Source organism: Sapajus apella, unplaced genomic scaffold (assembly GCF_009761245.1).
Source record: "Sapajus apella isolate SASKATOON/1434 unplaced genomic scaffold, GSC_monkey_1.0 scaffold1, whole genome shotgun sequence".
Classification (NCBI taxonomy): domain Eukaryota; kingdom Metazoa; phylum Chordata; class Mammalia; order Primates; family Cebidae; genus Sapajus; species Sapajus apella.
In genome coordinates, this window is record NW_022436941.1 from 49,289,824 (window position 1) to 49,308,625 (window position 18,802).

Consider the following 18,802-nt stretch of genomic DNA (forward strand, 5'->3'; position numbering starts at 1 on the left):
AAAGAATTAGTCAGGCATGATGATGCATGCCTGTAGTCCCAGCTACTCAGGAGGATGAGGCAGGAGGATTGCTTGAGCTTAGGAGGCAGCAGTTGCAATGAGCTGAGATGGCACCACTGAACTCCAGAACAGAATAAGATCCTATCTCAAAGAGAAAAAAAGAAAAGAAATTGACATAAATATTGACAATATTATTATTTACATGAGAGCTTCTCGTCCTCATTTCTTCCTCCACTCACTTTATATGCCAGTGGAGATATGTTTTACTTGTAGAAGTAAAACGATAGCCTGTTTTGTATCTTCATTTCTTTCCCAAGACTTAGGGAAAGCTTATAAAGGCTTATCAGAATATAAATACCTAAAACAATTGTGAACTGTGGAAGATTAATTTTTCTTTACCTTGTAGTACCTAGTGATATGTTTTGCATGTAATTTTAATTGAGAAATATGAAATAAATGAAGATGTACACAATTTGTTTTCAGTATTTAAAACATTTTATTGACTTCAACAATAATTTTATAATTTGGTTTAATATTTGGTTTAGTTTCCCATAAATATATATATACACCACCTTGTTCAAAAAATAATTTAAATGTTTTAAAATTTTTAATTAGAATGTGTACATAATAGGAATATATTTATGGGGTAGGTGTGATATTTTGATACAGGCATACAATCTTGTAATAATCAAATCAGGGTAACTGGGGTATCCATCACCTCAAGCAGTTATTATTTCTTTGCATTTGAAACATTCTAATTCCACTCTTTTCATTATTTAAAAATACACAATAAATTTTTGTTGAGCACAATCACCCTATTGTGCTATCAAATACTAGCTCTTATTCATCCTAACTATATTTTTGTACCCACTAACCATCACCTCCAGAAAGAATTTTAGGAAGACTCCATAATTTTAGTTGATTTGGCTAGACTCCTAACGAAGGATAAAAGTTAACTGGTGAAAAGTGAAAAACATTGAAGGTAATAGTTTAACAGAGGAAGAATTAAACAAATATTTATTAATTGGTTAATAAATATAGACCAAACATAAAGCTATATATCATTTAATCAAGACTTCTCTCCTAGGTTTTACTATGCTGTTTACATCAGAGGAAACAGCATGGGAGAAGTATATTTCTCAGAATTAGTGATTCAGGTTATTGGAATTTAAACTGATTCTGTGTAAGATGAAAACAACCAATTGAAATACCCAGATATAATTTAGGTCAAATATAGATAGTAATAAACTAAAAGCCTGTGTCTAGAAGCTTATTTACTTGCATTCCTACACAAACCTATTTATTTTTATAATAACACTTTCCCTACTATTTTTCCCAGTGTCCAAATAGGAAAACTGAAGACACACCTTGTTAAGTGTTTTGACTGTCATAGGCCATAATTAGGCTTTCCCATGTTCCATAAACATACATTCATTAGCTTATTCATATATATTCATATAATGCATATTAGCATATGAGTAAAATATAAAGGAGAAATCCCTTTTATTTTAAAGTTAAAAATAGGCTATTTGAACTCCATAATTCATGGTATATGAAATAAAGATTGGTATCCTGACTGTTGTTTAATATTTGATTAATAATTGTGTCACCAGAATCCTTGAACTGACCTATAGCATCAAGTTTAGTCAGAGATCACACATGCTATTAATTCTGTCTATTACCATATGCTCTTAATCATTCATTTCAGATGAGAGTCTAAGAAATGTTATCTCTAGTCCTTGTCCCAGTTCTCCTCCCTCTTTCTTAACATTTATTGCATGAAATAAATTGCAATAGTCCGTTTTCAGGACTGGAGAATTCAGTATTTTCTGGGTATGTCATTTTTATCTTGGTGATTACCAGTCTGTTGTCCTTAATACCTTTGATGTTCCCCCAAATTAAATCAATGATGAAGGAGAAACAAGACTAATTTTAGCATTTCCCTTCCTGTTTTGCTATGGTTGGGTACTAAGTAGCCTTTCTACCAAGGAATAAATAACGTGCATTTTCTTGTTCATAGCCTGGTTATATTGAGAAATTAAGGCACAAGATGTGAATGCTCAAGTACAATTGTAGAATGACTTCTAACCTTATTCTACCTTTAAAAAAATATGTTCTTCAATTAAGCTTTAGTTTCAAAAGAAAAGATATTTCAAATTAAGCTGTGACTCTAGGCATGAGATGAACAGACTACAAGAATAATGCAAGGTTTGGATATTTTTCATAATTGATGCCGATTGTAATACAATCATTTAATTTGGTGACAGGAAGTGATCATAAAACTTGTCCAAATGAATATACAGGCAAAAATTATGTGTCTATTTACCTATATCATATACGAATATCTCAAATACTTTACTTGCAATTTATGTACCTCATGATTTTACATGTTTCATGTAGACATGAATAGTAAAGGCATAAATCCTAGGAATTTATTCTATGGATATGGTCCAAGTAAACAAATATTCAGAGTGCAAGGATGTTCAAGGACACATTGTTTACTACAGCAAAAATTAACACAATAACCAAAAAATAATGTAATTTTATCAACTGGAGGCCAGAAAAATGAATTATGTAATAACTATATTATAGAATAGGAAAAAGGTATATCATGCATGGTAAACTTAAAGATGTCCATATATATACACACATACATACCTATACACATAACACAAATATACACTATATGTAAATATACACTATATTTAAATAGATACACTATATATATACACACACTATATATAAATGTATGTTCACTATGCATATACAAGAACACATGTGTGTTTATTTATATATTTATAACTATTTGTCTATGCATGGAATATTTATGGAGAGATACACAGGAAATTGGTATTGACATTAGACAAAAGAATGGAGACTGCAAGAAATAGAAAAGAATGTATTTTTTATTTTATATTTATCTGTAGTATTCAATTCTGTTTTGTACCATTAGTATATGCTATCTCAAAAATGAACAAATCAGAACAGAAGGAAAAATAGAACAAGTAGCAAAACAGAATAAAGATACTTCATGATTTTAAATTCTCACAGCCAATTTTTTTTTAAAGTAGACACAACCCTGCCTTCTTAAGGAAGTGAGAAATGATTTCAGTAGTTCCATGGAGTGATCTTACATGACAAGCGAACAGAAGGATAATTTGATATCTGTGGCCAAAAATGGAGTTTATGAATTGTTTCCTTTTAAAAAATAAGCAAAATAATTTGTTACTGCATCCTTGTCTTGCACTGTATGACTTCTCTGTCAAAGAAGAGGGAATCCTGGAGCAGAAAATCAAACACCGCATGTTCTCACTCATGTTCTCACTCATGAGAACACATGGACACGGGGAGGGGAGCACTACACACTGGGGTCTATTGGGGGGAAATGGAGGAGGTACAGTGGGGGGTGGGGAGTTGGGGAGAGATAGCATGGGGAGAAATGCCAGATATAGGTGAAGGGGAGGAAGGCAGCAAATCACACTGCCATGTGTGTACCTATGCAACTATCTTGCATGTTCTTCAAATGTACCCCCAAACCTAAAATGCAATTAAAAAAAAAGAGAAAAAAAAATAGGAGGGAAGCCTGGAGAAACAGTGGCAAGGCTGTTATTTATGGAGCCTGCTATGAGCCATGCATCTACTTTAATAAGAGGTCAAAGGTTCCCCAGCTTGCTAAAGCTTTGCAGCTAGTTAGTGTCCAGACTCAAAATCAGACCTCTTTCCACTACATGAAGCTTATTCTCTTCCATTTAAAACAACATATAAATTATATTGGAAAAGCAGAATATGCAAGATGTTTTTAAATGTATGAAATTTTAGCCACAACATATTATCTTTTATATATATATATATATATATAGTACTTTAGGTTCTGGGGTACATGTGTAGATCATGCAGGATTGTTGCATAGGTACATACATAGCAATGTGGTTTGCCTCCATCCCCCTGTCACCTATATCTGGCATTTCTCTCCATGTTATCCCTTCCCAACCTCCCTACCCCCTGCTGTCCCTCCCCTAGTCCCCCACAACAGACCCCAGTGTGTGATGCTCCCCTCCATGTCCATGTGTTATCATTGTTCAACACCTGCCTATGAGTGAGAACATGTGGTGTTTGATTTTCTGTTCTTGTGTCAGTTTGCTGAGAATGGTTTCCAGATTCATCCATGTCCCTATAAAGGACACAAACTCAACTTTTTTTATGGCTGCGTAGTAGTCCATGGCGTATATGTGCCACATTTTCCTTGTCCAGTCTATCATGGATGGACGTTTGGGTTGGTTCCATGTCTTTGCTATTGTAAACAGTGCCACAATGAACATACATGTGCATGTGTCTTTATAATAGAACGACTTACAGTCCTTTGGATATATCCCCAGTAATAGGATTGCTGGGTCAAATGGAATTTTCTATTTCTAGGTCCTTGAGGAATCACCACTGTCTTCCACAATGGTTGAACTAGTTTACACTCCCACCAACAGTGTAAAAGTGTTCCTATTTCTCCACATCCTCTCCAGCATCTTTTGTCTCCAGATTTTTTAATGATCACCCTTCTAACTGGCATAAGATGGTATCTCAATGTGGTTTTGATTTGCATTTAACATATTAACAAATAATATTGGTAAATGTGTACAGAGTACGCAGTCTGTACAATGGTATCCCAGACACCATTTCAAGCTCATTCTATATGTTAACTCATTTTATCTTTTCACAGTTTGTAAAGAGAGGTACTGTTATTACAGCTTAAGTTTTCAAATAAGAAACTATGCTCAGAGAGTTTATGTAACTTGTTTACCAATAAAACTTATCCTAATATTCTAAAATACAATCTAACTTTACCATAAGGTACTGAAAGCATAGGATATAAAAGTAAAATAATCTTCAAGATAAAGTCATTTAAATGTATTTATTCTAAGACTGAAGATATGATGCAGATAAAAATAAACATGAACAATTCTGACATGTTTAGCCCCATAATTACGAATTAATGATTAATGTATTGTCATTATAAGCTATGCACAGTCATATGTAGTGTCACATTCTCTCCTATGTTACTAAAAAAAAATATGAAGTAGAGTCATTAAAGTAAAAAATTATCCCAATTCAACGAATAGAATTGAACTAATAACAGTCTAACCTTCTATACAATGTTTTTTAAATGGATTTTAGAAAAAAACAGATTTTAGCAGTCACTATTTTATAAATGGGAAAATGTAGGTTGGTGCAGTGACAACCTCTGATCATAAAATAATTCATTAAAAGTAATCTAACTAGAATTCAGAACTTATTGACTTTGTCCCTTGTGGTCACACCACAAACCATGAAAAATGTGTGGTGTACCATCTGAAATACATTAAACTTCACTGGTACTTTAAATAGTTTCCCTAAGCCATTCACTATTCAGAAATCTAACCGGTCTACTAAATGTGAATCAGCCACAATCATATTTACCTAACTCGAAGAAGAGATGTAGAATACACCAATCTTCATGAACTTGGGTGAAATCTTATATATGATTTTGTCTAATGCTCCCTGAAAGCAGGAAATCCATCTAAAACATGTTTGAAAGTTGGTCTTTTCCCTCTCAATATATTTCAGTGATTGAATTCACTCTACTTTTGGAAAAGTCTTTTCAACTTTGAGAGTTTTACTGGCTATGAAAATTCCTAACCTGAATCAAAAATTTCCTTCCCTACTTTTTGACCCATTTGCTCTGGTTCTGCCAAATGGAGCTACACAGTCCACCCTTTCCTGTAGTAGCCTTTTCGGTATTTGTAGACAGCCATCACACCTTCCTAAATTCTTTCCAGGTTAGTTATGTCCAGCTGCCTCAAAGTTTCTTAGATTGGTTGTTTTCCAACTTCTCATTGGATATTTAATGTTCCTGCTGAAACATGACCCATGAGAGTGGTTGCTGGGTCCCAAAATAGTCTGAATTTTATAGATTACAGTGTAAACCATGTCTGCTTCCATACCGCTATCAATGCAACCTAGGTGTGTGTTGTTTTTGTAGTTACCGTAGCTACTATTGTTAAGTGTTCTGGTCAGCTATTTGACTGCTGTTGAGTTTATGTTAAATTATAATTTTGGGTAATTTACATTAACTTCCATCAGATGATGTCTCTTTCACTCTAGTTTTTAACTTATCACAGTACAGTTTCTCTTTATTGGCTCTACCTGTAATCTTAATGCAGGTAGCTCTGTTGCAGCTGTCCTTTTAGTTCTGTATCACGTGCATAGCTGATAAGCAATTTCCTGTGTTTTCATCCAAGTCATGAATCAAAAATTCTGAATAGGTCAGGGACATGGACCAAGACCTTCAGCATAGCACTGGGGACCTCAATCCAGACAGATAGATAACAACATGAATAGGGCACATTTTGAAAAGTTTAATTAAGATAAACTCTTAAAGAATTTGACAATCAGAAAATCTTGCAAATGTTATTCTAATTTCAGCAGATATGTAAGTTTTATGTTATATGGTTTAAATTTACTTTTACTTGTAAATTTTTTTGGGGGGGGAGCTTGAAAACACCATAAATTTTCCATGACTAGAACTGCTCCAAGAACTGTATAATATTAATAATAATTCTATGAGTTAGGAATTATTATCCCTATATGAGGATTTAGAACCAAATATTGGAGAGAGTTAATAGCTTGACTAAGGTTACACAGATAGTGGAAAGGTGGAATTCAAGCCCAGATCCAGGGTGCCACTTGTTTCAACTAGTTCTATTAGTTAAGTAGCTCAGTTCTCTTCTTCAGCCCCCACTATCATATCATACTGGAGAAAACAACAACACTTCCTTGAGCCTGTGTCGTATTCTCTCATAATATCACCACCTCACTTTCTTCCTCCTTTTATCATTATTTCACTGTTGCTACATAATCAAGTCCCACAACCTTCTTCTTTAACAAGATAAAAGAATATGCAAGGGCCTGAATGCATCTGTCTTCATAAAATAGTTCACATGCATACTCGGAAACACTGTGTTACATGAAAATCTTAACAATACCATTACGTAGAATGCATTATCAAAGGCAGCATTTCAGTTGAGCCATTTAATTAGTGATATATACTGCGTCCTCCTCTCACTTTGGCCTCTTTATCAACCAAATCAGCATAGAATAATGGAGAGAATTTGGGATTTTAGTATGAAAAGGAGAATTGAAATTTCTCCCCCAACATTTACTAGCTCCTCGGGTGAGTATGCTAGGACTCTGCTGGTCTCACTCTATACCTTCTCCTCAAGTAATCACTTCCAAACCAATGGCTCCATTTTCCAACTCTAAGCCAATAACTTCCCCAGACATTTCTAAAGTGCAGGCCTCTCTTCTGAGCTTTAGCTTCATGTATCCCCCTTTCCTAAAAGTTCCCACTGGAAGTCTCATAGGCGCTTCACATTCAGCATGTCCCAAACGAGACTCAAGAGCTCTTCCCCATTGTCCAGTGTTCATAACTTCAGCTACCGCTACCCACCACATACACAGGCCAGAAATTTGGGAAGCATCCTGGGTTCCACCTTCTGCATTCCTCAGAACCAAGCTCCACATCCTATAGTTCTCATTTTAATAAATCTCCAAAGCAGTCTACTTCCCTTTGCTTCTACTGCTACCTCTCTAGTTCACGCTACCATGATTTCCCTGTGGCTACAGCTAAATCTGCTTAATAGGTTCTCCTAGACACTCTTTCCTGTCTTGAATTCACTACAAACAAGACACTAAAAAATCTAAATTTTATCATGTCACTCCTTGGCTTAAAATCATTCTGTTACTTTTTCCAGAAAAAATGTTCGAATTTCCTACTGTGCTTTATAGGACTCACATTGCAGACCTCATCTCTAACCACTCCCGTGTTTCCAATCCTACTAGATTTCCATAATTTCTTCAAACTCACAATGCTCTCTAATGTTGTACAGCTTACAGGGTGTATTTTTTGTTTGTTTGTTTGCATTTATATCCTGAGAATGCACTGATGGATATATGGAATTACTTCGACTTCAGTACAGAGTAGCAGATATTAAGACCACTCCACCCAGATTCATTAAAAGATGAAAGGGGCGGGGAGAGGGAATGAGGTACCAACCTGAATGAGCATCCAGCTAAACTGGCAAAGATACAGGTAATGTGTGACAGCAGCCATAGCTGAGCAGCTCTCCTCGCTGAGTTGGGGACTTGTATATGCAGACGCCAGAAACAGAATCTGTAAGAAACAGATACTTCTATTTTTAAAATATGCTAAAATTGATGAAGAATATTAAGAAAGTAAACGGCTTTCTTATCTAAATCTATGACTCAGCGATTCAACGGGAAAGTAAGTTGACCTGTTGCCCAAACTGATACAACTAAGAGTCATTCTAAAAATGGCAATATATGGATTTTTATATTTCTAAGAAATAATGAATGATATGAAATTATGCTACATGTTGCTCTAGGCTCTCGAAAAAATTCTCAAAGTAAATCTGTTCTTATTGCCAGACAAAAATCCCATGAAATACATTTATTTTAGCTAAGTAGAAAATAGTGGAAATACCACTCTTTGTATAAATCAAAGCTAATGGGAGAGAAAAGAAAGAGTAATAAAATCTTTGACTTTACCAACACCTGCAGCCTCTTGCCAGGAAGTAACATAGATAACAAAACAGACTTAAAATGAGTTTAAAAAATTCAAATTCTATGATTATCCTAATCTTTGGATTTTTATTTCGAGTGTCTTTGAGCCTTTGTTCAAAAGTCACAAGGAGGCCTCTCTTGACCACAGTATTTAAAATTGCACCCTGCTTTTTAATTTCCTTCTCACACACATACTTCCGCTAACTCTACTTTCTCTCTCTCTCTGTCTGTCTCTCTCTCTCTCTCTCTCTTTCTATTTTTTAAACGAGCACACATCACCTTCTAACATGCTCTGTAATTTTTTTTTTTGGGCTGTTAGTCTTACCCCCTAAAACATAATCCCTGCAAAGACAGGATTGTTGACTGTTTTACTCACTAATGTATGACTGTTTTACTCACTAATGTAACCCAGGCACCTAGCACATGGCAGGTACTCAGTAATACTTGCTGAGTAAATGAGCAAATTAAGTGAAAGACTGTGATTTCTATCCTTTTGTGTTTTCTCCAATAAATGACTACCATGTCAAATATTGCAATGATGAGTGTAGATGGCAGGAGAAAACTTGGAGCAATAATATTGTCCTATAAATTCTCAGTGAATAAACTCTGGCTCTCCCTTACAGACAGGAATCAACTTTTTGACTATACTTTCAGGGGCTACCACTGTGCCTGGAATATAGAGGTGATCCATAAACGTTTATTATTAAAAGAATGAATGATTTATTCCAAAAGGACAGAGGAGAAAATGAATTCACTTATGCCTTAAAACCTCTCAACTTCCAAAAAGAAAACATGAATGCCTTTAATACCATTTGACTTTATTTAAAAAAATAAATAATATGCTCAAAAACAAATAAGACCATGGGACAAAAAGTTGTTTAAATTTCAAGTGAAATATACACCTCCCAATCCTCTTGTTATCAAGGACACGTCCCTCAACTCCCCTTGAAAATTTCTGCTCAAGTGTATTGGTAGGGCAGCATCCCTGTGGTAAATTTGCTAGGATCTTCAGTGACACTTTGTATGTTCCCAGCATCTCAATTTCACAATGGAAGATGCACCTTAACCTTATTCTTCAGTCAACTGCATAAAGCCCAACATGCTAATTAAAAATTAATCTATTATTAATAATTATAAATTACCAATAATATAATTGATATTAACTGTAAATTAATCTGCAATATGTATCTCATGTCATGCTGAAGTGACTCTTTCTTCTCACAAATTATTCATTGAGTACCTTCTGTACCTGATCAAATACAGAATGAAAATATTCTTTTTTTTTAAGCTATGGACACTGAACAAGTCATTTTCTCCTTATAATTCCATCATCAATAATAGAAGGAAGTTGGAAAAAAATCAACTCTAAAATCCCTTTCTACTCCAGGACTCCAGAATAATTTTTAAAATGAGAAGTACCTTGATTCAACTTTCTTTCTTTCTTTCTTTTTTTTTTTTTGAGACAGAGTTTCACTCTTGTTACCCAGGCTAAAGTGCAATGGTGTGATCTCAGCTCATCGCAACCTCCGCCCCCTGAGTTCAAGCAATTCTCCTGCCTCAGCCTCCCAAGTAGCTGGGACTACAGGTGCACACCACCATGCCCAGCTAATTTTTGTATTTTTAGTAGAGACAGGGTTTCACCATGTTGACCAGGATGGTCTCGATCTCTTGACCTCGTGATCCACCCGCCTTGGCCTCCCAAAGTGCTGGGATTATAGGCGTGAGCCACCCGCGCCCGGCCTTGATTCAACTTTCTATTTACTTAGCCCTGGATTTGGTACATTTGTAAAACACACTATTAAAAATGATGCATGCCAGCATTTAAAGCAGAAAATAGAAATTTATGTAACATTATTTTCTGGCAATCTGGTACAAATAAGTTCCCTTAAACAATTAAGCCCACAGGCCGGGCGCGGTGGCTCAAGTTTGTAATCCCAGCACTTTGGGAGGAAGAGGCGGGTGGATCACGAGGTCAAGAGATCGAGACCATCCTGGTCAACATGGTGAAACCCCGTCTCTACTAAAAATACAAAACATTAGCTGGGCATGGTGGCGCGTGCCTGTAATCCCAGCTACTGAGGAGGTTGAGGCAGGAGAATTGCCTGAACCCAGGAGGCGGAGGTTGCGGTGAGCCGAGATCGCGCCATTGCACCAGCCTGGGTAACAAGAGTGAAACTCCGTCTCAAAAAAAAAAAAAAAAAAAATTAAGCCCACAAATTCACCTTTCTAGAACACACCACCATATAGCTTTTGAATTATTAGAGACTATGCTTAGATTTCCCTTGACTTTATTGTCTAACTTTATCATTTATTCTGACCTTTATTATAGGTCATAAACTAAACCTTCCTAAATTCCACAATTATTCCTTGAACACCTTCTATGTACTAAGCACTGGAACTATGACTTAAGATTATGGTATGGTTTAGCCAAAAAACAAAACAAAACAAACAAACCAAAAAACAGACAAAAAGAAAAACCAAAAAGATTAAAAAAAATCATTTTAACATTTCAAGTTCTGTCTTTTTACAAAGGTGCATCTATTTCCATAAAGTCTTTATAAATGTACTTAACAATAAATTCAAGCTTATCTAATTCAGATTCTATTATATGGATTGTGTTGAAGTTTACTTGGTAGTTTTGGTCTAATCAACATAAATAGGGCGTTATGTAATAAAACAGTGTAATCCAATTTATAATTGAATATGTTTAGCTTTAAGCATTCTATGAAACTATTTATAAGTATATGCTAACTTTTATAATTCTTTTCTTTTTCAGTATGTTTTCTTTGAAGCAACTAAATCAGTATAGGTTCTTGTTTAAAACTGTATTTACTTTTCAGAATGGTTTTAACAATCAAAATTCTATTCTTAAGGTATGATTTCATATTTTATTATATTCTGATCTCCTTTTCTAAATTATAAGATCAGTTACAAATCTACTTTTGTAAACCATGCAGGTTGTTCCAGATTATTATCTAAATTATGGGAACTGCTTCTGTCTGTACAGGAGATTAGTCAGCAAGAGGAGGCTGTGCTGTCACAATGCACATTGCTATAAAAGGGATGTGCAAAGAATACTTGGAGAACTAGGTATTATATGTGACCAGGCCTACTCAACATTTCATTAACTTAATTTAAGATAGAAATAAAATGAAATCAAGTAAACAAAATAAATAAAATTTCCCAGCATAGTTAGCTGTCTCTTTTTTAAGGATACATAACCTAAAAATAGATGGAGTTTCATCATTGTTTTTTTATTGAAACACAGAGATTACTAGAAAAAAAGGTTATGTTCACAGTCAGTTCTCTGAAAGCATTAAGTGGAACATGATAACAGAAAAAAAGCAATTTTTCAAAGGTTCTAAGTTGTTCTGATTTATTCAGTATGAATGAATGCTTAATTATCCACTATCCATAAAGTATTGTGCTAGGCAAGAGGAAGTATCTGAAGGCAGAAAACTGCTGTATACCAGCATGGTGCTACATATTTTATCTTGTTCTTTTGTGTATAACTCACATATTAGTGACGTGAAGCCATTATGGTTTTTATCCCAATTAAATAAATAACAAAGGAAGAACTATGGGATAATTAACATGTTAAAAGGTCCTTAAACAAGTTTTAAAGTTAAATTGGGATTCAAATTCTGGCATCCTGATTTGCAGAACTAGCATTCTTTCTTATACACCAGGCCACTGCCTACAAAGCTAAATCAAGCACAGTCCCCTCTCTGATGGGACTGTGTCACTGTTTCTCAATTACTTTTACTCCATGGCCCACCACAGGCTCATAATGACAATTGAATATAATGTCAATAGCAAACAGAATACTATTCTCAATTCCATTTTGATATAACATATATACAACTTAACTAAAGAGAAAATAAAAATATATTTCTTCCCCCAAAATATCTGAGATATTCTCTTTTTAAAATGACTTATAAAAATTCTCTGTTTATTCTGATTGCTTAGAGCTCTGCTGTGCCAGCCAATGAAGGAAATGACGAGTAAATGCTTTTTCAGAAAACTTATATATGCAGCACGTGTCTCTGTTGCTTGGGCTAAATAATGACAAATATTGGTTTTCCTATAAACCTCAATTCTCAGTACTCCTTAATATATATACCCTCTTCCCTCAATTTACTATGGATACTCTCTCTCCTTTCCCTATAAAATTATTCTTGAAAAGACCCCCTTCTTTTTTTTTTTTTTTTTTTTTTTGAAACGGAGTCTCATTCTGTCACCCAGGCTGGAGTGCAGTGATGCAATCTCGGCTCAATGCAAACTCTGCCTCCCAGCTTCAAGTGATTCTCCTGAGTAGCTGGGACGACAAGTGCATGCCACCACACCCAGATAATTTTTTGTATTTTTAGCAGAGACAGGGTTTCACCATGTTAGCCAGGATGGTCTTGGTTTTCTGACCTCATGATCTGCCCACCTCAGCCTCCCAAAGTGCTGGGATGACAGGCGTGAGCCACCACGCCCGGCCAAAACTAGTCATTAAGGCCAAAACTAGTTCAAATTCTACCTGCTTACTCTGATCATGGCAGCTTCCTAGACTTTTCCATTTTTTAAAGTGGGACATCCCTTGTTACTGAGCATTTATAATGAGGCAAATGACGTCCTTTCAGATAGAAGAGTGCCTAATTAGGGGTGAAGCTAGACACAAGATGCAATAAAATGTGACAAGTATTGCAGCAGGGTATTGAGTAAAATATGAGGAGAACGCAGAGTTGAAAGTATTAGCGCTGCTTGTGGGAATTCAAAGAAATTTTCAGAGAGGAAACCCAAGTCCCAAGTGCCCCACTTTCTCTTCCTAAGTTTATCTCCCATAAGACCCTTTGTACACCAAATATTCTATCCAAATGCATTTACTGCTATTCCCTAGACATACTTCTTCCTGTGCTGACTCTTGCCTTTGTTCTTCCTCTTCCTTTTATCTAGAATTTCACCTTTCAAAACGTGGTAGACCTCTGTCATGAATACCTGGGAATTCTACCTGCTTACTCTGATCATGACAGATCCCTAGACTTCCCTATTTGTAAATACCTGGTTATTCCTTTAAACCATAAACGACCTTTACCTCCTCTGGATTTTTAAAATAGGATTTTATTATGATAAGAATTTATTTTCACCGCCAGGTGTGGTGGCTCACGCCTGTAATCCTAGAACTTTGGGAGGCTGAGGTGGGTGGATCACCTGAGGTCAGGAGTTCAAGACCAACCTGGCCATGATGGTGAAACCCCATCTTAAAAAAAAAAAAAAAGAATTTATTTTCTTATAAATCTCAATTTTTAAATAAAATTAATTTTAATATCTTTGAAAACTGTCAATTTCTTAAAACAATTTGATCTTATCCAGTCCTATAATTATTTTAAAGTACATTTTGTAAAAAAGAATTCTGTACAGATTCTATCATGAGTTTGAACATAGTAGATGTTTGTTTAAAAAACAGCTTATTGACATATGATGGACAGACACAATAAAGGTGCATATTTAAAGTATTTGACCTAAGTGATTTTTGCACCTGTGAGGCCATCATCACAATTAAAATAATGAACACACACATCTGCCCCAAAAGTTTTCTTGTGCCCTTTGTAGTACCTCCCTGCACCACCACCTCCCCTACAACCCTAGGCATACACTGATCTAACACATTAGTTTGCATTTATTAAATTTTATATAATCATATGTGCTCTTTTGTGTCTAGTTTATTTCACTCAGCATAATTATTTTGAGATTTTTCCAGAATAATGTACCAATCTTTTTTCAGCATCATTTGTTGAAAGACTGTCATCTTTCTTCCAGTGAATTGCCTTTGTGTATTTGCCTATATATGCTGAGGTCTATTTCTGGACTCTCTAATCTGTTCCCTTGATCTGTTTGTCTAGGTTTACAGCAATACTACATCATCTTGATAACTGTAGCTATATTTCTTGAAAAGGGTAGTGTTAGGTTCTAATTTATTCTTTTTCCTAGTTGTTTTGGTTATTCTTAAGTCATCTGCCTTTCCATGTGACTTTTTTTTTTTTTTTTTTTTTTGAGACAGAGTTTTGCTCTTGTTACCCAGGCTAGAGTGCAATGGCATGATCTCGGCTCACTGCAACTTCCACCACCTGGGTTCAGGCAATTCTCCTGCCTCAACCTCCTGAGTAGCTGGGATTACAGGCACGCACCACCATGCCCAGCTAATTTTCTGTATTTTTAGTAGAGATGGGGTTTCACCATGTTGACCAGGATGGTCTCGATCTCTTGATCTCGTGATCCACCCGCCTCGGCCTCCCAAAGTGCTGGGATTATAGGCGTGAGCCACCACGCCCGGCCCTCCATGTGACTTTTATGATGAGGTAATCAATTTCTACAGAAGAAAGCTGAATCTCAATCTAGGGAGAATTGACATATTAACAATATTCACTCTTACATCTCATGAATACAGTTTCTTTCTCCATTTATTGAGGGCTTCTCTAGTTTCTCTCAGCAGTGTTTTGTAGTTGTCCACATATACCTCCTTCATACATTAAAAAAAAGATTTATCCCTAATTATCTTATATGTTTGATATTGTTGTAATTCATATTTATTAAATTTTAGTTTTTGATTATTCCTTTCTGACACATAAAATAAAATTTATTTTTATATTGATCTTTTATATATTGATCTTGTACCCTGTAAACTTACAGAAATCACATTATTTTGAGTAGCTGTTTTGTAGATAACATTGTGTTTTAAGTATAGGATCATGTCATCTCTATATAAACAGTTTTACTTAAGTTTTAGTTAGAATGAATTGTCTTATCTTGCATATTGTACTTGCTGGGAAAAATATATGCACACACACACATGCACACACACCATTAAATAGAGGTGGCAAAAATGAAGATCCTTGTTTTGTTTCTAATTTTAGGGGGAATGCATTCAGTCTTTCAGCATTAAGTGTTGTTATGGGCTAAATTGTTTCCTCTCCAAATTCACATGTTGAAGTCCCAACCTCCAGTACTTCAGTATGTAACTGTATTTGAAGATAAGGCTTTTAAAGAGGTAATTAAGTTGAGATGAGGTCTTTTAGAGTAAGTCCTAATCCAACATGATGGTGTCATTAAAAAGAGGTGAAAATTTTGGACACAGACACCCACAGGCACAGAAGAAAGATCACGTTTAGACAAAGGGAGATGATGGCCACCTAAAGCCAAGGAGAGAGGCCTCAGAATGAAGTCAACCCTGCAGACACCTTCAACTCAGACTCTAGCTTCCAAACTGTGAGAAAATTCACTTGTGTTCTTTAAGCCACCCAGTCTGTGCTATTTTGTTATGGCAGCCCTAACAAGCTAATACAAGTATGATGTTACTTACATAGTTTCATAGATACCTTTATCTGGTTAAGAACATTCTTTCTGTTCTTACTTTGCTGTTGGCTGAGAGTTTTATTGGAAACTGACATTAAATTTTGTCAATTCTATTTCTCATTGAAATTATCCAAAAAATTTCTTTTCTTTTCTTTTTCTTTTTCCATTTTTTTGTTTGTTTTTTGAGACAAGGTCTGGCTCCATTGTACTGTAGTGCAGTGGCACAATTTTGGCTTATTGCAGCCTCAACCTCGTGGACTCAAGCGATCCTCCCAGCTCAGCCTCCCAAGTAGCTGGGACTACAGGTGTGCACCAGCTTGGCTAATTTTGGTATTTTTTCTTTTTTTTTTGTAGAGTCAGGACTTTGCCATGTTTCCTGGGTTGGTCTTACAATCCCAAGGCTCAAGCAATACACCCGCTTCAGCCTTCCAAATAAAAAATATTTTCTATTTTAGTTTGTTATTATGGTAAATTACATTGATTAATTTTTGAATTTTAAGTCATCCTTGCATTATTGGAATCGCTATCATTCTGTTGTGATATATTATCATTTTGATTGGCTAATATTGTATTAAGAATGTTTGCATCTATGTTTATGAAAGACATTGGTTGGTACCCTACCACTTCATATATAGCATAAAAACCTCACAATAATATACTTTATTATTTTCTCTCCTGATTTCCTGGCAAATATTCTACTTTCATATATGCTGTAAACCTCACACTATTTGGCTATTATTTTTGTTTCAAGGGTTAATTATCTTTAAAATAGATTTAGATACTGGGGCTTCACAAGGTTTTTTATATATATATATATATATATATACACACACACACACACACACACACACACACATATATATGAGAGAGACATATATTTATATACATGTAAAATATATTACATATATGGTTAAACTATATTACATATATTAAACTATATTTGTAATATATGTAATTTGTATGATATATGTAATATATATTACATATTAAACTATATATGTATAAACTATGTTATGTATACTAAATACTAAATATATTTTACATATAATATAAATATATGTATATTTATATATGTAAAACACATTACATAGTTTAACTATATATGTATAAACTATGTTATATATACTATATATGTAATATATATATATATTACAGTTGAAATTTGTAAAAAAAGGAAGCAAAAATTATTAGCCCTCACTACAGAATTTTTATAGAGGTATTTTAGTATGCTTTTATTTTTTCTCTTTTTTAAAAAAAGCCATCTTCTGAGAAACATCTTCATGAGTCATTAATACCAAGACTAGTTTTTTTCATCTGATACACAGCCAAAGAAGTACTAATTTATTTTTATAAGAAATAGTAACTGTAGTAATAATAATAGTTATCATTTAATGAATGGTTTTCATGTGCCAGGTACTGTGCTAAAGGCCCTAGAGATATTACTTCATCTTATCTTTAAATAATCTATCCAATTTAGAGATCAGTGCTTTTTTTTTATTTCATAGAGAAGGAAACTGAGGCTTAATAAAAGTAAATACATTTACCAAGGACACAGATCTAAGGAAACACTACCATATTTTTTTCCTCCTTAATTATGCTGAGTAGAGATTTGCCTGGACCACGTTCCTCTTGGAATAACGCCATACTTAGTTTCTTGCATTTGCTGCATCTTTTTTTCATTACCTTGTGCTCACATGTTTTTTTTTCCTTGTTTGTTTTTTTCCCTGGGCTAGCATCTTTTTCACTAGTGTTTCTACTCTGTCCCTTAAGGGAATATTTAAGTGTCAGGAATATTCTGTCAATACCAAATCTTAACATTTGCTGTTATTGATAGCATCTTACTTAACATTACAGCTCTTTCCACTGATGTCACAAAGCTATACCTAAGATATGACAGACTCAAGACTTGAGCCAAGTCTGCTGACTCCAAAGTGTTTCTAACCACTAAAATAACCACTTAAAATGATGCTAGTATGTATTCCCAAAATCACTAAAGCCACACACTCATGCTTCCTGTTTGTATAGGAGATTCTCTAAAAGTACATAAAGTCCTTTCATTTGAAGGAAGAACAACTAGTGCAATGGCTGGCTGAAATATCAAGCTGAAACATCAAGATCATTTGAATATTACAAAGGTTGAACTAAATGTTTACATGTAGACTTAGATTTTCAAAGTCACATTTCTTAGTTCTGTAATGACAGTTACAAATTCTGTGGAAACAAAAAAGTCTCTCTATATGAAGTGAACATAATTAAATTCTTTACACAGAGCACACTGAGGTTTGTATTCTACTATTTTGCTGGTGGTACTGGGTTATTATTCAGAAAATTCAGATTTTAGATGATTTTGTTGTTGTTATTACTGTTGTTGAATGATTAACTTGTAATAAAATCATGTTCATTTTTTCATTTTGGTAGTGGATACATGGCCAGAATCTGAATACAACTGATACATGGTCTGAATACAATTTAGAATCTACAGTCACTTCAAAATTGCACAATAAATTTATTTGAAATATATACTGAGACATTGCTCTTTTTGCTTCATAAGTTATCAGTTAAAAATATTTTGAGCCGGGCGCGGTGGCTCACGCCTGTAATCCCAGCACTTTGGGAGGCCGAGGCTGGTGGATCACGAGGTCAAGAGATCGAGACCATCCTGGTCAACACGGTGAAACCCCATCTCTACTAAAACTACCAAAAATCAGCTGGACATGGTGGCGCGTGCCTGTAATCCCAGCTACTCAGGAGGCTGAGGCAGGAGAATTGCCTGAACCCAGGAGGCGGAGGTTGCGGTGAGCCGAGATCGCACCATTGCACTCCAGCCTGGGTAACAAGAGCGAAACTCCGTCTC

The 18,802-nt window shown here is 34.9% G+C and overlaps 1 protein-coding gene across 3 annotated transcripts in view; it reads right to left on the bottom strand.

Annotated features, from left to right (window-relative positions):
* Positions 1–18,802, bottom strand: part of ADGRV1 (adhesion G protein-coupled receptor V1) — a 565,868-nt gene that overhangs the window by 191,249 nt on the left and 355,817 nt on the right. For all 3 annotated transcript variants that reach the window (XM_032276299.1, XM_032276290.1, XM_032276319.1), the window contains one exon: positions 8,084–8,200. In XM_032276299.1, coding sequence (XP_032132190.1) covers positions 8,084–8,200 — 117 coding nt within the window. The remainder of the gene's footprint in view (positions 1–8,083; positions 8,201–18,802) is intronic.